General features: G+C 45.1%; 1 protein-coding gene across 9 annotated transcripts in view; it reads left to right on the top strand.

Moving 5' to 3' along the window:
• Positions 1-21,256, top strand: part of LOC106576070 (non-muscle caldesmon) — a 54,323-nt gene that overhangs the window by 17,131 nt on the left and 15,936 nt on the right. For 4 of the 9 annotated variants that reach the window (XR_006760111.1, XR_006760112.1, XM_045699715.1 and 1 more), the window contains exons 2-7: positions 2,884-2,970; positions 8,317-8,399; positions 15,429-15,563; positions 20,033-20,420; positions 20,518-20,547; positions 20,644-20,856. Coding sequence is in view for 7 of the 9 variants with exons in the window: in XM_045699715.1 (XP_045555671.1) it covers positions 8,326-8,399; positions 15,429-15,563; positions 20,033-20,420; positions 20,518-20,547; positions 20,644-20,856 (840 nt within the window). In the remaining 2 variants the exon portion in view is untranslated. Of the gene's footprint in view, positions 1-2,883; positions 2,971-7,492; positions 7,678-8,316; positions 8,400-15,428; positions 15,564-20,032; positions 20,421-20,517; positions 20,548-20,643; positions 20,857-21,256 lie in introns of those variants that run through there. The other 5 variants (XM_045699716.1, XM_014152937.2, XM_014152938.2 and 2 more) reach the window with 5 other exon arrangements.

Below are 21,256 nucleotides of genomic sequence, written 5' to 3'. Positions count from 1 at the left end.
TACTGACATCCTCCTTTGTCCACTCTTCTCAGCTGTTGGCAGCTATCTCATTTGGACTGAGTATTGGACTAGGGTTGATGGTTTAACCCGTGATGATGTGAATTAACTATGGCATGGTGGGTGTATTGTCTCTGCTGACAAGCACGACGAGTCTCCAACATGGTGCTTTAAAGACAGACATGTAGCAAAGGTTGAAGCTGATCAACTGAGGGAAGCTGACGTACACGTGTGTGTGTGTGTGTGTGTGTGTGTGTGTGTGTGTGTGTGTGTGTGTGTGTGTGTGTGTGTGTGTGTGTGTGTGTGTGTGTGTGTGTGTGTGTGTGTGTGTGTGTGTGTGTGTGTGTGTGTGTCAGGCCGAATAGGAAGGCCCCTCTGGGGGGAGAGAGGAGGTCATAACACGTGTAACAGGTTTAATAAGCATTACTAGAGGAGAGGAGAGGAGAGGAGGAACAGAACCGTGTGTGGGACCAAACCAGGAGAGTAAAAATAGATTATTCCAATACCTAATGTTCTATTTAAAACCAGTTGAACATGCCACGCCAAAAAACCAAGTTAATCACACTGGCATTGGGAAATGTATCAATGTTCCAGCATGGGGCTAAATTTGTAATCTCTTATCAGAATGATGAAATGTAAGGCATTCGGGGGCCTTTTTTCCTTTCCAAAAAGGGTTATGTGAGTAATTTGATCAACATGTTACATCACACACTAAGTTTAGTAACCTGAGATGTCAAGCATATCAGTGAGAGAACCTTGTCTAGCACAACACTGATTGGACAGTACCATCCAGTAATACATTGGATCAGTTTTTGCCTGTGATGATTACAGTGTGTGTCGGTGATGGATTCTCAGCTGTGAGCTGTTACAGGTAACCTTAGGCTATAGCTAGCAGTCAGTCTGAATATTAATCTGGGAAAGGAGATGGGTCAGGGTTTGTGAACCATTGTCTGGGAATGCATGCAGGAGTCTCCTTTTTCATCCCCAAGTGGAAACTCGGAGGCTTGGACCTCTTTTTTTTTTTTCTTCTTCTTTCAGCCCCAATATTTTCCCCTCGCTCTTCTCAATCTTAGAGCCAAAGTCAACACAATAGCAATCTGTGGTGATTTGGGAGGGATTGTGTGTGATCATCAGGCTAAGTCGCTAATGATGGTGCGTCTTAAGAATTCAAGGACGCATGACAGGCAGATTCTTACCCAGTCCCTCACCAAGTTTAGTCAGTCCTTATACTGTCATTTCCAATGGGCTCTCAGCTCTGCAATATTCTATGAATAGTGCTTTAATTTGCTGAATTCTTCCGTATTAGAGCTAACCGAAACTTCTCGCGGAATGAATTTGTTTTGGAGCAGATAGAGCCCTAACATACGAAGCAGATGGTATTGAGATCGAGCTGAACAGAGCTGAGCTCAGATGCTTTTGGCCACCTCATATCCTGCCCAAGGAAAGATGTGTCCCCGCTAAAGTCTTCTACTCTGACACCACAGGATCTGTCCTCGGGTCAACTGAGTTGTCTGACATCCCCTTGGCGTCAGTATGGAGGGGAGAAAGTATGTGCAGTCACACACATCTGTACACTCCTCCTCCTCCGCACATTCTCCCAGTGTTGACGATGAGCACGTAGTCAGCAGCTGGTCGGATCATGCCTTTGCAGTCCAACAGCAGTGTCTGTACCGTGACAGACTAAGAGGCGGGTGAAGGGGAGAGCGAGGCAAAGAGAAAGCGAGTCCGAAATCATGGCCTCCCCATGCCTAAAACTCCAGTAAATTGATGTGGCCACATCCTGGCGTGTTTCACTGCCTGGGCTGAGCCAGAGGCAGTAAATGTGTTACTGGAGGCGAGGCGGGGCACGGGGCCGACGTGTGAGAGGAGAGGCAGATCACGCTGAACGGGTCCAAGGGAGGACAACCTCTTCCAAACACATCATTACAGGTGGCGATGGACAGGACACATGCACGTTGGCTGGGCGCACAGAGACACACACACAGACCAAGACAGACACACACTCCCAGGGGTTCTCAGAGATGGAAACATTCCTCTGCCCTCTGTGTTGCTATCCACATTTGGATACATACCCCTACAGGTATCCTCTTGGTCGTTTGCCCAACTCAAACTGCCCCCTGAGCACCTGCATAGCATTAGTCAGTCTGCAGTCAGTCAGTCAGTCTGCCTATAGAAGACCATGGTATCTACTACAGCTAAACCTCTGCTCTGTTCCTCTCCTCTGTGTATGAGTAGACAGAGTGCAGGCTGCGTGACTGTGAGACAGTCCTGATGGCTCCTGTATAAACACTGCTGGGTGGGAATTGGGGAATCCTGGTCTGTCACCTGACTGACAAGGAGTGACTGTTACACTGTGCAGGGCTTAGTTTAGCTCCAGAGGGGACGCTGCTCAGTCTCATTACTGTACAGGCCATTAGCTGGTCTACTGCACCGCAATACAGACACCGTCAACACACGTACAGTACACACAGACCTGAACTAAGACCAGAGTCCACCATAAAACATCACACCAATAGGTTCTACTCCAGCAGGTCTGAGATCAGTGTAATAGGATTTTGGCTCACCACCTAAATGACACTGCAACGGGATCAGGAGGTGACACACCTACAGCGTTGACAGACAGACAGAGCCCTGACTCAGAGTCAGCCAGTCAGACAGAGTTGAGGAGCTCAGTTGGGGTGACCTGACCCAGGTGAATGTCAAAGTCATAGTCTAGATAGATTTCACTATCTTGGCTCTCGCATCACATTCATTGACAGAACTGGGCCTCGAAACAGAAAGAGCCTTTTGAACACTAGGTTTCATTGGAACACATTAAGTGAATAGCAGCCTGGGGGGGATGGCATGAAGAATGGAGTTTTAGTAGTTTTCTCCTTTTCCACACAGATTTGAGACCCCCCTCCTCAACGTGGAACAGGCTGAGGCTGGAGTGACTGACAGATTGACTGACTGGTGTTCAGATTCTCTCTCCAGGTGAGAGTACGCCTCCCGTTTCCTCCCTTGGGCAGCTTCTCACTCACCCTTTCCCCCAATCCCTCCCTCCCTTCCCATCCCTGTCTGTCAGTGTCAGAGCCAGACATGATTCATGTCTCTAACCGGAGGACGGGGAATTGGGGATACTGTTGTTGCGACTGAAATCTGTCGCTCAGATATGCATGCCGTTGTCAGGAACTGAATGGAATGGTTAGATTATATTACAATATGATGATCAGGAGGATGATGAAGAGGAGGAGGATGGTGAACTCAAGATTGTGAGGATCAAGATACAACTCTCCTTCCGTGGCCTCCAACTGCTCTTAAATGCAAGTAAAACTAAATGCATGCTCTTCAACCGATCGCTGCCCGCCCATCTAGCATCACTACTCTGGATGGTTCTGACTTAGAATATGTGGACAACTACAAATACCTAGGCGTCTGGTTAGACTGTAAACTCTCCTTCCAGACTCACATTAAGCATCTCCAATCCAAAATTAAATCTAGAATCAGCTTCCTATTTTGCAACAAAGCATCCTTCTCTCATGCTGCCAAACATACCCTCGTAAAACTTACTATCCTACCGATCCTTGACTTCGGCGATGTCATTTACAAAATAGCCTCCAACACTCTACTCAGCAAATTGGATGCAGTCTATCACAGTGCCATCCATTTTGTCACCAAAGCCCCATATACTACCCACCACTGCGACCTGTATGCTCTCGTTGGCTGACCCTCGCTTCATATTCGTCGCCAAACCCACTGGCTCCAGGTCATCTATAAGTCTTTGCTAGGTAAAGCCTCGCCTTATCTCAGCTCACTGGTCACCATAGCAGCACCCACCCGTAGCACGCGCTCCAGCAGGTATATTTCACTGGTCACCCCCAAAGCCAACTCCTCATTTGGCCGCCTTTCCTTCCAGTTCTCTGCTGCCAATGACTGGAACGAATTGCAAAAATCACTGAAGCTGGAGACTCATATCTCCCTCACTAACTTTAAGCATCAGCTGTCAGAGCGGCTTACAGATCATTGCACCTGTACATAGCCCATCTGTAAATAGCCCACCCAACTACCTTCATTTTCTCATCTCCCATCAGTAAAAGTGGACCCTGCTGCATTTGTATGTGCTTTCACACAACACAAAGACACATTAAGCTCTGTGTTCCTAGTTGCCTTTCGGCTCAAGACTGTTACACTGTGCAGGGCAATTTGCTCATCACCAGTTAGAAAACATCTTTGCATAGAGCTTTTTATGAGGGGCTTGATCGGAGTTACTGAGGGTGGCATTATATTTCAGTTTTTTCCTGTATTTGTATAACGAGTGAAGGGGAGAGCGAGGCATGTTGGTGCTATCTAAGGATATATTGGGATATATTCTAAGTAGGCCAAGTTTGTGTTGGCATCAAACCATGCTCCTTTGCACCCCAGTATCTCTACTTGCACATTCATCTGCTGCACGTCTATCACTCCAGTGTTTAATTGCTAAATTGTAATTATTTCGCCACTATGGCCTATTTATTGCCTTACCTCCCTAATCTTACTTTATTTGCACACACTGATTATAGACTTTTCTATTGTGTTATTGACTGTATGTTTGTTTATTCCATGTGTAACTCTGTGTTGTTGTTGTTTGTGTCGCACTGCTTTGCTTTATCTTGGCCAGGTCGCAGTTGTAAAAGAGAACTTGTTCTCAACTAGCCTACCTGGTTAAATAAAGGTGAAATAAAAAAGAGGATGATTATAGTGGTAACGATCCTGATGAAGACGTTTATTGTACATGGCCATACCAGTCTCTCACAGTAGCCGATGGATAGACCGACAGTGAGTAAGAGTGACAGCAGCCTACCTCTCCACCCCACCTGAGAGGCCCAGACAGGGGCCAGAGCAAAGAGCACATAGCTCACATTCCACCAGCATCTCCTAATGAGTAGGCCCCAGCGAGAGAGAGGAGGAGAAGGATGCCTTGGCCTCACTCTCCCTTTCCCTCTCTGCTCCTGCCACACAATCCCTGGGTCTTGTGCCAGCCAACCACTGACATGGCAGATACCTGGGATACCTCTATATCTCCCAGCTCCCTCCCTCCAACCACACCTGGCCAACCCTCACACCTGGGTCACCATGGCAATGTGCACATCACTTGCGCTTACCTGCAGGTACAGGCAGAGCCAGGGAGCTGGGAGGGTTGGAGCCGGCCCACAATCCCCTCTTCTTTTCTTCTCTCAAAGGGAAAAGAACAGAGCATTCCTTGGGATGCCAAAAGTGGAAACCTTAGGCAGAGTCCCATAGCATAACCATGTTTGCTTTCATGTCCCCACTACAGTAAATTGTGCATGTTGGTGCTATCTAAGGATATGTTGGGATATATTCTAAGTAGGCCAAGTTTGTGTTGGCATCAATCTTTCCATTTCTGTCTTTCTTTCATTCTGCCTCTTTTTCTCGGGAGTTAATTTTAGTCCCACGCTCAAGTCGTCCAGAACGGCTGCAGTCAAGAAGTCGGTGGGTGGCAGTCCAAATATTGTGTCACTTAATCAGTTTTGGACTCGGGCAATCTTTGGATAACATGGACTAAAAGCTGCTGTTGTATCCCAGTAGAACTCCCTCTCCCCTCGCGCTCAGTTCTTTTCTGTTTATCCGGTGAAGAAGTGTCAGGATGTAAGTTATCTACTGACAGGCCTGCCAATGTTAACGTTACATTTGACAGCTTTTCTTTTTTCAACAACTTAAAGTGCTTCGTCCTCTGGAAGAATCTTCTGGAGTTGTTTTTAAAATGGCATGTGAATGAGTAACTTAAAGCTTCTTTCGAGATGCCGTGCTAACATTCGGAGGTTAAAAATGCTGCATTCCTCAAATAGTTTCCGAGGCATAGTCTTGAGATGAATGTGTTTGTGCTAACGTGGTGAAGACAGTTATTCGGTTGTGTGTCACAGTGATGACTCGTGGAAAAAGAGGCCTCCTGTGTTGTTTTACTCACAGAGCAAAACGGTACATCGACATTTCACTGCATATCAACATTGCAATGCCTCTAAGAATGAAATGGTGCCACATTCTCTTCCAGCTCTCTCCTTGTGAGTAGAGGACACATCGTTTTGGATGTTGTTAACACAAACCTCTCCTGAAATGATAGGGGGAAATGAAGCTAACGTTGTCTGGATAACATCAACATGGCTTTTAATATAATGTTCCTTAAGCGCTGGGTAGTGCCAGACAGAATTGCGGCAGAGCATTAATTTGACTAGTAAATGTTTCATTATTGCCGTTGTAGCTCTCAGGAGCTGGCAGACAGAGAGTGGGGAGAGGAAAAAGTCATTGGTTTACAGTAGAGAGAGAGAGTTTACCGTGGCAAGAGAGTAGAGTGAGAGGGGAAGAAGGAGAGCGCTTAGTTCAGTGGGAAGAGAGAGAGAGAGAGAGAGAGAGAGAGAGACCTTAATTTACAGTGGGCAGAGGGGGAGAGGAGAGAGAGGTAGTGATTGGAGAGAGAGACCATAGTTTACAGAGACCAGGGAGAGGCAGTTCTATTATGAAACCCTCAGAGGGAAAGTCAGAAAGATGTAATTCCAGGAAGGAATCTCTCTCTCTCTCTCTCGCTCTTTCTCTCTCTCCATTCTTCTGCTCCATGTATGTTAGCTTTGACAGAATATGGGTGGTCCTCTCAAGCAATCAGTGCAACACTGACATGCCTCCATTTTATTGAGGGCTGTACTCTGGAATGCCCCCCAAAAAATCAAGAATGTAGACCTACTGCTCTGCACTCTCACAGGCAAGCTCCAAATCCTGTTGAATCTAATATCAAATTATGATCTATGCATAAATCATTATTCTTAAATATTCCCCAAATCATACTCATACTAATAGCGTGCTCTCAGTCCCAGTGCTGCTTTTGGGAAGTATGTGATTAAACTAACGCTGTTGTAGGCTTCAGGGTTTTCGTTATTGCTCTCATTTTGTCTAATTACAGTTGTACGAATTGCCGAAGTCCAAGTGCCAATTTTCTTCCTCCTGCAAATGGCGAAATTGTATCTAAACATAGAGAGCAAATTATTGCGGTGTTGGAAATAATCTAGCCCAAATCACACGTGCGTCGTAGTTTGACTATGATAGCCCTCTAGTTAAAATGAATTGGAGGTGGGGTTTGTGAGAGGAGAGAGAGGGCGAGAGGGAAAGAGAAAGGGAGAGAGGGACTAGCCCTGGGAGTGATGGGTTTTGTTTAAAGCATACCTCCTCTGTCCTTGTGTTTCCTGTCCTCATGTGTGTGCGTGTTGGAGCCCCTTTCTGGTCCTCTCTCTGTCTGAGGCTACAGAGGGGTACAGAGCAGGAGGCTACAGCAGGATCTACAGCACAACTCAGGAAGCCACCCTGCCTCTCTAAAACTGATCCCAGATCTGATCCTAGCCAACCACTGACAGCTCTATAAACAAAACAGGAAAAGTAATAGAGGTTTGGGAAGGAGAGAGCAAGGGGAGAGAGAGAGAGACGTAGAGTTACAAGAAAAGAGAGTGAGTGGGAGGGAGGGAGGGGAGGAGTAGAAGGGCGAACGGAAGAGGCGTTTGCCTTTTCTGTTGACTGCTGAAGCCGGTGAAAGATTGTGCAGCAGCAGGAACTCTTTGTGTTGTAGCCGTGTTGGGATAAAGCAGTGGGAGAGAGGCTGGAATGGTGTAAGAGGGAAGAATATACAGTATATTTGAAGGTCTAATCGTCACAACTGCTAAGGTATAGTACTGTAGCCTTTCACTCAGTGTACTTTACTATTAGCTGTTGTAGTAGACTAGATTGGGGTTGTGTACAGTTGTGTTATTGTAAGAGAAGAGCGTAGGTTGATGATGACAGGCTAAAGGATCTTCTGGGTGGTCCCTCTCCTTGGTCACGTACCCAGGGTATTTTTAGTGACGAGCGTTAACATCCTGTGCTAACATCTCTTCCTCCCCACACGATTTCTCCTCTTTTCTCCTCTGTCATTCCTTCACTTTCTCCCATTGTTTTTTTTTTTATATAGTGAAATGTCTGTGTGTCTGGCTTGGGGAGAGATCAATGTACCGTAACTGTACTGCAAGTATTGGTAGTAAATGTTGTAGTAGACACGCAAACATGCATCCCTGTATCGAGGTCTAGAGCAGAGAGACGTCAGGGTCGTTTTCACTACACATCAAGCAGAAGGAAACAGGGAGGAACTACCTACCAATAAGAAACACCTATTTTAGTTTTTCTGTTGCAGAACCTTTCAAATGTTTTCCATTGCATGTTCTAATTGAATATGACCCAGCAGGATACAGAGGTACCGGATGGTGATAAACTCGTATGTCCTTCCAGTATATAAACTAAAACGTCTTTAATGATGATGTCATCCTGCAGGGCGTAACCATGGATGACGACTTTGAGCGGCGCAGAGAGCTCAGGAGGCAGAAGAGGGAGGAGATGCGCCTGGAGGCTGAACGGTAAGACTGGCCTCCTCTTCTTCCTGCTCCTCCGTCTCTTCTCCAACCTCTACTCCCGCACTTCTTCCCTATCCTACTTCCCTTCTTCCTCCTCCTCTTCCTACTCATCCTCCTCTGAACCTCAAACCTCTTCCATATTCATCAACAACTACACACACACTTATATATCTGCAATAGTATTGTCTTATCTCATTGGAGTTTATCATTATAAACTGGGTGGTTCGAGCCCTTAATGCTGATTGGCTGACAGCCATGGTATATCAGACCGTATACTATGTGTATGACAAAACATTTATTTTTACTGCTCTAATTATGTTGGTAACCAGTTTGTAATAGCAATAAGGCACCTCCAGGGGTTTGTGATATATGGCCAATATACCACGGATAAGGTCTGTGTCCAGGCACTCTGCGATGCGTCGTGCGTAAGAACAACCCTTAGCCGTGGTATATTAGCCATATAACACACCTCCTCGGGCCTTATTGCTTAACCACTCTGAACATGACGTCATAACGGTAAATGTGCAGCCAGAGGGAGTTGCAGGTACACGTGTTGTCCAGAGGGGGTGTTGATGGCACAGCGAGTGCTGTGGTCATATGACCTCAGTGTTCTTCAGAGCCCAGTTGAAGTCAGTTAAAGGGCTTTGAGCTGGGCTCAGGTTGTTACAGGTCCCTGTGATCTCCATGCCAAGTTGGAACCAGAGAGCCAACCGTTAAATAGTTTGGACTCTCCTCAGGGCTTTAAAAACATCACTCAGCAAATATTGGCTTCCTCTCCTCATGCAGGCAATAATCTACCACTGATCTGATGACATGTGTTGTGTTCTCTCTCTCTCTCTCTCTCCCTGACTCAATATGTTCTGCTTTGTCTCTCATCGTGTCACTGGTAGAATGTACTGTTGACCTCATATAGAAAGCCTCTGTGCATCCTCAAGTCAAATGAGTTACTGTAATACATGACAAGCCCCAGACATTTCAATTGAGCTCATCTCAAATGGATCACCTCATCCATGTCTCCTTTTACGGAGCAAGGATACAGTAGACTACTTAACTCTAGGAGCTTAGTTTTCTCAGCCTGTCTGGGTAGCTTCATCCCTTATCCTGATTTATACTTACAAACAACAGTCATTTAACCTGGCAACACGCATCATAAAACATGAATATGCATCATGGGCAATAGGATATGCCAATGTATATCTCTGGAGGTCCAATCCCTTACTGAGAGATATGGCAGTGACGTTAACTGAAGATATGATAAGCGCTCTCTGCAAACGGGAGCTATTGAACAAGCCTGCACAAGTCTGTAAGGCCTTGGATGACACTGTTACTGTTTTGATTGGCAAGCTACAAAAGTGTCAGTGCTCACTCTTAACATGTGTTGACAATACAACAGAACAGATTAACCGGAATGACATTTACTCTCACTGGTGGCCAAAGAACTATCAAAAAGCCACGCCCCATCTAAGCCACACCTCCAGTCTTCTGATCTGACCTGATGGATCATAGCTCATAAACCCAGCTGGCCGGGTAAAACATAACCCAACGTGTGTTCTGTCCACTATTTAACCCAACGTGTGTTCTGTCCACTATTTAACCCAACGTGTGTTCTGTCCACTATTTAACCCAACGTGTGTTCTGTCCACTATTTAACCCAACGTGTGTTCTGTCCACTATTTAACCCAACGTGTGTTCTGTCCACTATTTAACCCAACGTGTGTTCTGTCCACTATTTAACCCAACGTGTGTTCTGTCCACTATTTAACGCAACGTGTGTTCTGTCCACTATTTAACCCAACGTGTGTTCTGTCCACTATTTAACCCAACGTGTGTTCTGTCCACTATTTAACCCAGCATTTTGTTGTGTGGTTTGTTTGATTGTTTAAACTTGATATCTATGACATTGTCCTCCTGATTTGTAAATACTGTAATGTGGCTGGAAACAGAAAATACTTCCCGCTCAACTTAATCAGTGAATATAATAATCTTGTACATTTAATTGTGACGTGTGATTATGTTGTACAACAAATGTAAACTTCTGCAGCAATGTTGGCGTCTATTGTTGTACCTTTTGGGCGTGTACCTACGCCTCATTGCTCCAGCTCTAAACCAGTTGATTGAACGATAACTTAATGCAGTCGTTATATTTCACAACAGATCATAAAACCCGTGTTTTATATAATTTTATTATCCCACAGTGTTTATATTATATGGAGAACATGGAATTTGGCAGAAAGAACAGACTGTGTGAGAGAGAGAGCGAGTAAGAGTAGTAAGCTATAGGCATGATGGGAGTTTGTTCATGTCTGTTTATTTAGTTAAAGGAGTCATTTCAGTTGGCGGGACCATGTGTGATTTTCAACCCACTCATGTTATTGATAAAAGATTACATTGCTATATTTTGCAAATATGCTGTACCAATCAATATTTCCATGTCTCTCATTGTAAATGAGAGTAGGCCGTCATTGTAAATAAGAATTTGTTCTTCAAAAACACATGTTGTCTTGTTGGACCAATCGAGTCAACCATCACCAAATATGATTTAAAAAGAAAACAGACACAGAGAGAGAGAGAGGAGACAGGGTAGTGAGAGCACTCCAGTCTATACAATAATATCTGCAGTCAAGGCTGCCAAACGCTTTTACATCATAAGTGTTTACTAGTAGAGATCATAAGGAGCTGTTTCCTAGTTGCTAGGCCCTGGAGGAGGGGTGTGTGTGTGTGTGTGTGTGTGTGTGTGTGTGTGTGTGTGTGTGTGTGTGTGTGTGTGTGTGTGTGTGTGTGTGTGTGTGTGTGTGTGTGTGTGTGTGTGCGTGCACGCATCACAGGAGGTTGGTGGCACCTTAATTGGTGAGGACAGGCTCGTGGTAATGGCTGGAGTAGAATGGTATCCAACACATGGTTTCCAGGTGTTTGATTCCATTCCATTTGCTCCGTTTCAGCCATTATTATGAGCTGTCCTCCCCTCAGCAGCCTCCACTGGTATGCATGCTTGCTTGGTTTACTATATTGCCCATGTACATGCAATATGGAGGTCTGAAAGTCCTGGAGGGTTTCAGACAGATTGAACCGTCATCAGGTGGTGAAGGCTTGACGAGCTCCATTCGCCTCCTTTAGCCCAGTGAGCCAAGATTCTTGTCTGCTCTGTGTGTGTGTGTGTGTGTGTGTGCGTGCGTGCGTGGAGAGAGCGAGGCCTAGGAGTTCCCCAGCACTCGTGGCTCTGCATTGTGTCAAACCCAGTCTAGAACAGAACAATCTGTCTTGTTGACAGAGCGGTGAAGCTCCAGTCCTAATCACCAGCAGGCCAGAGACTACCAGGCCAAGGTGGACTCCGCTTCACCATCTACTGTGTAGTTCTGCTGGGTTTAATACTCTGCGCATACTGGAATTAACGTTTGATTGAATTAATTGAGCACAGTCTAATGAATGTATAGGCATCCACACAGCTCCCCTAAAGAATGTGGTATAGAAAGCAGTGTTTGTGTTTCTAGTCACTGTGGACCCAGGGGTTACCTGACTGGGCTTTTTGTACTGCACTCTGTGACAAATGACATACAGCAATATAGCTGGGATCTCAAGCTGTCTGGTTGGTGGTCTGCACAGTGGAGTTCACGTACTGTCCTGGCCAGGACTTTGCTATGACAATGTAACGCGCACACACACACACACACACACACACACACACACACACACACACACACACACACACACACACACACACACACACACACACACACACACACACACACACTGGAATGTTTTGACTGTGTTTTTTATTTGTCCCCTTTAAAAAATGATATTCTGTTGGAATGTTCCCAAACCTTGTAACCCTGTTCTGTCATGTCACACCCCTTTTGGTGACAGACCCTAATGCACTTGACTTGATTTATTTCATAGCTGAGACAACATGCAAAACAGTTCTGTGCAGGCTAGTGTTTGTCAGTCTGCTGCCCTTTGAGAAGCGAAGCTACCATTTTCCCCCCATCTCCTCCACATCTGTGTGTAGGTCAGGTCTCCAGAGAGGCCAGGAAGAGGCCAGGAAATAACACCCATCCTCAGTGAATGGACCGTTCCAAACAGACCCAAACAACACCCATCCTCAGTGAATGGACCGTTCCAAACAGATCTTAATAACACCCATCCTCAGTGAATGGACCGTTCCAAACAGACCCAAATAACACCCATCCTCAGTAAATGGACTGTTCCAAACATGCCCTCCCCAACCGACGGCCTGCACCATAAACTCTCACTGGGCCTGCTTGTGTCTGTTAGGGCCTCTGCCCAGCTCTGAATGTTTGGGGTGGACTACAGTAGGAGCAGTGGTCTGGCTCCCTCACGTTTTGGTGCTCCTGTGACCCATCCACTAAATTTCGGGGAAGTTAATTTTGCCCCACAACGTATATAATGCGAACAAATGTGTCTAGACAGGACCCATATTGTCAAGCTATAACTCAAAAGGAACTCGTACGCCAGTGGGAATCGCACCATGGGAAGCACTGTACGGGCCCTTACTCAGTTGCCCAGAAATGAGCGCAGGAGCTGTAGAGGTGGGTGACGAGCAGGTTCAAAGGTATATAGGTCTATGTAGCACTGATAACACAATAAGGGTCCCTAGAATGTCTGTAGACTTCAGGATCGGGAAAATGACGCTGCTCTCTCTGGGCCTGCAGGAGAAAGTGAAGGACGGGCGAGCGTGGGAATGGGCCAGACGTTTTGGCAGTAAATCACGTCCCCCCCCCCCCCCCCCCTCCCTGTGCACTCTCTCTCTCTCTCTTTCAATCTATCTATCTATCTCTCTCTCTCTCTCTCCATTTTAGTCCAGTAGAGGTGAAGAAGTATTTTCCCATGGGCTTTCCGAAGTTGTTTTCACAGACATTGCTGAGATATTTTGTCGTAAAGAAAATATATGGAAATCTTTTCCCCTGATGTGTTTGGTGACTGGACCTAGTGTGACTGGACATTTCGTACTTACTCAAGTAGTCAGGAACTGAATGCAACGTTAGGCTTAAATCAACTTTATTGTACACATTGTAAAAACGGACAACGGCAACAAATTCTGTTACGATATAAAACAAATGCAGAAGTGTTTACTGTTGAAAATTTCACACACTTGCAATAAAAGGATTACCTTCACCCTCCAGCTGCAGAATTTACTCCACAAAGAAAACATCTTCATGTGATGGCCAACATAAGTTATACATGTCATTGGCTAGCCAGCTTCCCTTGCAAAGGCGCCTACTGTATAGGAAGATTTATTATCTTGAATATGGGATAAGATCTCTCCCTATTTTCTCTCTCTCTCTCTGATGGGAGGAGAGGCCGTACTGAAGTGGTATGTGGTCTATAAGGAATGAGGATATTGCATTGGGGCCTTCATTGGTGCATCAGTCTAGAGCCAAGAGCACCAAGCGTTTGATTGACAAGAATGCTAACTAAGCTGTTAAGAGTTGGACTGTCATAAAGCATCGTCAACCCTGAGACACTGTCATACTAACTGCACTGTGCCACTAAGGACTGGCTGTTGTCTCAGTTTCCCATGCCATTTAGGCTGTTTCTGGGACAATACTATTCTCCAGAGGTTGAGTCGGTCTTTGCTCCTTTTTTTATTTTATTTTTACAAATTGCACTTCAGGATATATGTTAAGCATGAAGAGCAATATAGACTGTTAGAATAGAGCTTCTAGTCTGATGGGATTGGAAATGTGTATCAAATTGTAGAGCGGTGCAGACCTTTAGCATACACACTCTCTCTCTCCCTGGCACTCAAACGTACATACACTCCCATGCACTGTAAGTGAGAGGGACCAAATAAGAGAAAGAGTGTGTTTTCACAATATGCATACGACTGTGTTCCTGAGTACGCAAATTGGAGCACGGAACAGTCGGAGTATGAGCACAGAGGGCAGTTCTCAGATGCGTACTTTGTTCGTACACGTTTTGAAGCATGCGTCAATGCAAGCTCCAACTGAAATATTCCCAGGATTGTTGATGTAAGATGACGAGAGAGAGAGAGAGAGAGAGAGAGAGAGAGAGAGAGAGAGAGAGAGAGAGAGAGAGAGAGAGAGAGAGAGAGAGAGAGAGAGAGAGAGAGAGAGAGAGAGAGAGAGAGAGAGGTGTGTCACTGTCCCCCCAGGTTTGGTTTGGGCGTTCAATTATAACAACATTCCTCAGTCAGTTTACCCAGCAGGAGAGCCTGCTGTTCGCAAGCTGTAAAGTCTCCCATAAAACCACTCTGCTTAGCATGTTAACTGCACATGCTTCAATAACATGCAGTACACACTACCAAACGGCCATATGATGTTAGCTTAGCCGATGCCTGACACTGATGTTGAAGATCACACAGAGGCAGACAGAATGGAGCTCTTCTCACACAAAAAAAACAGATGGGAAGAGAAGAAGTTGGTTCAGACCTTTAGGGGAGAGGCTTTCCCAATGTTTCATGAATGATTCATGAAATTGAAGATTAATCTAAATAGAATGGACTGGTACCTTTTTTTTTTAAGAACATCTGTGGGCTGGAGACTTTCCTGTCAAACTGCAGGGCATTGAGATCGGTGATCTGGCCTTTGTAAAGTTCTCGGCTGGCTGGCATAGTACAGGCAAAACACTCACACACACACACTACGGCCCTTCACACACTACAGCTCCCGACCACTCCAACCCTCCACTGGGCCGAGCCTGGACTGAGGCAGGCGTGGGCCAGCAGCCATGTTACGGTCGGGGTCCTCTCCTCTCATCGCTGGCCAAGCCACATCTCCAGACACTGTTTTCATCAGGGTGTCAAAAGTGAAACCTCAGCAGCAGTGGCCTGAGAGAGTAAAGCAGAACAGGGTAGGGTGAGAGTACAGTGAGTCAAGTAGATAAAAGAGTCTTTATATTGTACTGTAAATACCCTGATCCCTGACTAAGGAAAGAAGGACTTACTCTCAGCATCACTGGAACCTATGGTTATGTTTTTCTTCTTTGTTTTCCAGATAACTAAAAAAATTCATTACTTACTTGACTCTCTTTCCCCTCTCTTTCTTTCTCCCTCAGGATGGCCTTCCAGGGTAGTAATGAGGATGAGGAGGAGGCTGCAAGGGAGCGTAGACGCAGGGCACGTCAGGAGAGGATGAGAGGGATGGGAGGCGAGGAGCCCAGTGACAGCGTGGTGATGACCAACAGCCACAGGTAAGACCTGAAGACGTGTGTTAGCTCCCAAACATAATGCCTAGGCTTTAGCTCAGGGGCTAACAGTATTGTGGTGGGCAGGAGATTGTGGTTTGAACCCAGTTTCCCCTTTTAATAATGGATTTGTGTGTAACAAGGTTCTTATAGTAAACGGAAAGTGAAACGAAAACTAATCATCAAAAAACAATTTAGTAAACTGAAATAAAATGATTCACATATCTGTTTGAAAAACTATACTGAATAACTGAAACTATCATCTTCGATAGTTTCGAGTTTTAGTTTTTTGGCAGGCAAGATGGCTTTGCCAAGAGCAGCACAGCAGATATTTGGAACGTTTTGAGTGGTAAGGCTAAATCAACCTTACTGCAGACGAAAGACAAGGAGTGAAGTCAGGGAGATGCATCTGCGACGGCCGAAAGTCGGACACCAATGTGGTTTTCCAACAGCAAGGCTAGTTTTTTTTTTACAATGTCGAAATCAACATGTATCTAACCCCCATATCACACACCAAACATAAAATATCCCAATGTAATATTATGTTACACGTTGTACAATCAATAATGGAGAGAACCTCATATCACATTTATTTGTATATATCCACTATACACATAAATCACGGAAAATTGGTTCCTGTTTCAGTCATGTTTGTGTAGGTCAAACAAAAACACCCTAATGATTGGTTGACAATACAGCCTCCCACAATGTAGATGATAGCTGCAGGATGAAGTCGGTGAGGAGCAACTGCAGAAACGTCATGACTGTTGGACCATTTTATTTATGTATTTTAATATGTTTTTGTATTTTATCCCCAATTTTTGATCTTGTCTCATCGCTGCAACTCCCCAACGGGCTCGGGAGAGGCAAAGGTTGAGTCATGCGTCCACCGAAACATGACCCGCCTAACCGCACTCCTTAACACCCACCAGTTTAACCCAGAAGCCAGCCGCACCAATGTGTTGGAGGAAACACCGATCAGGCACCCAGGCGGCCACAATGAGTCACTAGAGCGCGATGAGCCAAGTAAAGTCCCACCGGCAAAACCCTCACGATGCTGGGCCAATTGTGCGCCGTCCTATAGGACTCCCGGCCACCGCCGGTTGTGGCACAGCCTGGAAAATGAACCCGGGTCTGTAGTAACCCCTCTAGCACTGCATGTGATGCAGTGCCTTAGACCGCTGCGCCACTTGGGAGGCCCTAAGTTGGACCATTTTTATCCCCAGAATGCAACACACTTTGAAAGATTTGACAAAAGTGATCTGCTCGAACGCGTCATTTGAGACGAGCATGATGCAACACTTTGCTCTCAGGCAGTCACACAGAGTATCTGCGAATGTCTACGGGTACGTTTCAGGCTGCTACAACGTGGTAGATACGGGACTACAACTGCTTCCTGGTTGTTGTGGAAATTGACCCACTACTACTGTTTACTTTGCATCTACAGTTGAAGTCGGGTATTTACATACACCTTAGTCAAATACATTTAAACTCAGTTTCCAGACATTTAATCCCAGTAAAAATTCCCTGTCTTAGGTCAGTTAGGATCACCACTTTATTTTAAGAATGTGAAATATAAGAATAATAGTAGAGAATTATTTACTTCAGCTTTTATATCTTTCATCACATTCCCAGTGGGTCAGAAGTTTACATACACTCAGTTAGTATTTGGTAGCATTGCCTTTAGCAGACCCATTTGCGACCAAGCTTAACCCTAACCCTTCCTGACTGATGTCTTGAGATGTTGCTTTGATATATCCACATCATTTTCCTCCTGATGATGCCATTTATTTTGTGAAGTGCGCCAGTCCCTCCTGCAGCAAAGTACCCCCACACCCCACAACATGATGCTGCCACCCCCGTGCTTCACGGTTGGGATGGTGTTCTTCGGCTTGCAAGCCTTCCCTTTTTCCTCCAAACATAACGATGGTCATTATGGCCAAACAGTTCTATTTTTGTTTCATCAGACCAGAGGACATTTCTCCAAAAATTACGATCTTTGTCCCCATGTGCAGTTGCAAACTGTATAGTCTGGCTTTTTATGGTGGTTTTTGGAGCAGTTGTTTCTTTCTTGCTGAGCGGCCTTTCAGGTTAAGTTGATATAGTACTCGTTTTACTGTGGATGTAGATCCTTTTGTACCTGTTTCCTCCAGCATTCACATGCTGTTGTTCTGGGATTGATTTGCACTTTTCGCACCAAAATACGTTCATCTCTAGGAGACAGAACGCGTCTCCTTCCTGAGCGGTATGATGGCTGCGTGATCCCATGATGTTTATACTTGCGTACTATTGTTTGTACAGATGAACGTGGTACCTTCAGGTGTTTGGAAATTGCTCCCAAGGATGAACCAGACTTGTGGAGGTCTACAATTCTTTTTTCTGAGGTCTTGGCTGATTTCTTTTGATTTTCCCATGATGTCAAGCAAAGAGGCACTGAGTTTGAAGGTAGGCCTTGAAATACATCCTCCAATTGACTCAAAATATGTCAATTAGTCTAGCTTCTAAAGCCATGACATAATTTTCTGGAATTTTCCAAGCTGTTTAAAGGCACAGTCCACTTAGTGTATGTAAACTTCTGACCCACTGGAATTGTGATACAGTGAATTATAAGTCAAGTAATCTGTCTGTAAGCCGTGGTTGGAAAAATGACTTGTGTCATGCACAAAGTAGATGTCCTAACCGACTTGACAAATCTATAGTTTGTTAACAAGAAATTTGTGGAGTGGTTGAAAAACGAGTTTTAATGACTCCAACTTAAGTGTTTGTAAACTTCTGACTTCAACTGTATGTATACAGTATCAAAAGGACTGTTACAAAGGTTTAACTGTGCACAACAAAGCAAAGTAATGAACAAAAGGGCAATTTTAAGATATTAGGCACAACAAAAGGTATGAGGGGGGAAAATATGTCCAAAACTGACTTACCGGTCTGTTTCAACATATTGCAAATCAAACAAACAAACAAACAAATCGAAAGAAGGCGTTATTTTCTGTCCCATATTGACAACATTGCCATAGTTGTGTGATTGATTGAAAGGCACAGAGTGTGACAGTTATAGACTCACCCCTCAGACATGGCTGTTCTGGTTTATGAGTACTGCTGGGGAGCCAACTTTTAATGGCTCCAACCTAAGTATGTAAAGTTCCGACTTCAACTGTACGTCATCTCGCTGATTCTACCTTTAAACCTAACCTATGACCTGACCCTTCACCTTATGCATAAGTGACATCCCAAAACACACACACTAAACACGTAAATGGCTCCTAGCCTCCCACAAATAGGCTTCTTTGTCCCTTAAACTGAAAATAAATTATGTAAAAATGTTTTTATCAAACTTGAACTAAATAAACATCTTAAATCTAGTAGAAATAAAAACAAATAGAAAATAATAAAACTATAACAACCTTGGTGTGTAACCCTGATCTCATCCGCTGTTGGAATGCAGCTCAGGCCATCCCTGGAGGAAGTTTCCTGTCCAGGTTTCCTGTCAGCTGTCCTTTCCTGTCCTCTTCTGATTTTTTTTCCTTTTTATAGTATACTCTCTCAATAGAATAGCTGCACGGTGGGTTGCTGTCATACTGTAGGCTAGTAGCCTTTCTAAAGCATTGAAGAAGTCTTACAGTAGAGAAACCCAGACATCATAGACTTACATCATTTAGACAGAGGCCCTCTTCTTTTGTCTACCAATCAGTCATAAATAGCTCACCCTACTGTCCGCCCCCATACCATGTCCAGTTGAGGTCAGTACAGCAGTAGACACTGGAAGTAGTGGGCTGCTCTGACATCCACAAGTACAGAAGCACCGTTGTAGTGGAGAATGGTTTCTCTCTGTGAGGTCACATCCATATCCTGTGGGTATTGAACAAGTCAGGGATTGTCTCGACCTGTGATCAGACGTAACCCGGCCCGTTGTTGATTGTGTTGGGTTCTGTGCTAACATCTGCCAAACGGTGTTGTCCGCCTGTATTCAACTCTGTCGGTATGTGTGAGGTGGTTGGAGGGTTGGATGCAGACCCACGTACTGTGTCGTATGGATGCCCTGTTAACTTGCTATGAGGCTGGGCAAAGGAGGTAGCTAGTCGCTAGTGTAATGTGGACTGGACACGTTTCTGGGAGAGAAAAGCAGCCATGAACTTTCGTGTAGGCCTAAGTTACGCTGTTGGACCTAACATGTGGATAAAAGAACAGCCTAAAGCTAGGAAGCCAGAAGACTCAGTGAGGTAAATTGATTAGACGTGTCAATTGGAAATGGAGCTGAAATGCTATTTCCCCTGTTGTTGATGTCCATATGAGCCGAGTAGAAATCCATATTGACTGTGTTGTGGTGCCCTGATCTTGGGGAAAGTTCAGCAGAGAGGGGTAGTTTAACTTCAGAAGCAGTGACCACATAGCGAATTCAGTGGTTTACTGTTTTTGTCCCTCAGTGTGATATTGATTGGCTGTGTAACTGACTGTGGCATCTCTCTCTCTCTTAGTGTGACTGAGAGTGTGTCGGTGTCCTCCTCCTCTGTGACCTCCTCGGGTGGAGGAGACGATGATGAGCAGGCCCTGCTGGAGCGCATGGCCAAACGAGAGGAGCGCAGGCAGAAAAGAATGATGGAAGCTCTGGAGCGAGAGAAGGATCAGAACCCCGGCAATGCCGGTAACCACGGCAGCGGGGAGAATAGTGTGGATGAGAGGTCCGTCGGCCGCAGGGGCCGTTACCAAGACAACGAAGAAGAGGTGGAAGAGCGGAACTGCCGAAAGAATGAGAAGGAGGAGGGGGAGGCTGCTCCGGAGGAGGAAGAGGCTGAGCAGGGAGAGGAAGAAGAGGAGGAAGAGGTGGAGGAGGAGAAACCGAGACGATCCTATATGAGAGAACAGGTCAGTCTATTCTTATTTTATAGACTTTTCTGTCCATTTTCATTTCATTTTCCGTCAGCATGTTTTCATTCATAAAATGTACCTTATTTATCCATAGGAATCCATTGACGAAAAAACTAGAAACGAGGTATGACCATGGATATATTGATTGGCTTGGTGGCTGGAGTTTGCTGATCGTCTATCTGATTTTTGATAAAACGTGACACTCCCATTCTTCTCATAGGAAGATACAGAAGAACAACCGGTGGTTTTAAATGAGGTTAAGGAATCAGTCAACTCAGAGGCAGAGGTTGAAGAAGATGCTGAATTAAGTGATAAGGTAGAGGAAGAGGTTGAGGAAGCAGATCAGTTAGAGGTAGAGGGAACGACAGTGATGCTGAACAATGAGACTGAGGAAGACTGTGACATATCAACAATCCAAAACGGCTTGGATGTGGTAGGACTTTAACATAGAGGTGTGAAATAGGAGCATGAACATCTCTGGATAACTCAAATGTCTCCGAAATAATGATCAGAAATCATACTGTATAATAACTCTAAAGACAACTCCTCATGTCTTTGTCAATGAAGAAGAGTAGCGGTGTAGCCTAAATGAATATTTCCCAGACATTGAAGTTCTCTAGACGCTAAGTGTGGTCACAGTGTGGTTTTGCATCCACGGTAACAGAGCTACACCTTATAAGGTGTGGTTGTGGTCACTGTCGTGTGATTATCTTTAATATGGTTTAATGCCATGCCATCGACAGAGTGGTCACAATACGGTCACTGTGTGTTCAGCTGCATGTTTGCCACAGTGGGGAAGAGGTTGTGTGTGAAACCCGTGTTTTGCATCTGTT

Source organism: Salmo salar, chromosome ssa17, assembly GCF_905237065.1.
Source record: "Salmo salar chromosome ssa17, Ssal_v3.1, whole genome shotgun sequence".
In the NCBI taxonomy this organism is placed as follows: domain Eukaryota; kingdom Metazoa; phylum Chordata; class Actinopteri; order Salmoniformes; family Salmonidae; genus Salmo; species Salmo salar.
This window is presented reverse-complemented; position numbering and strand designations above follow the sequence as displayed.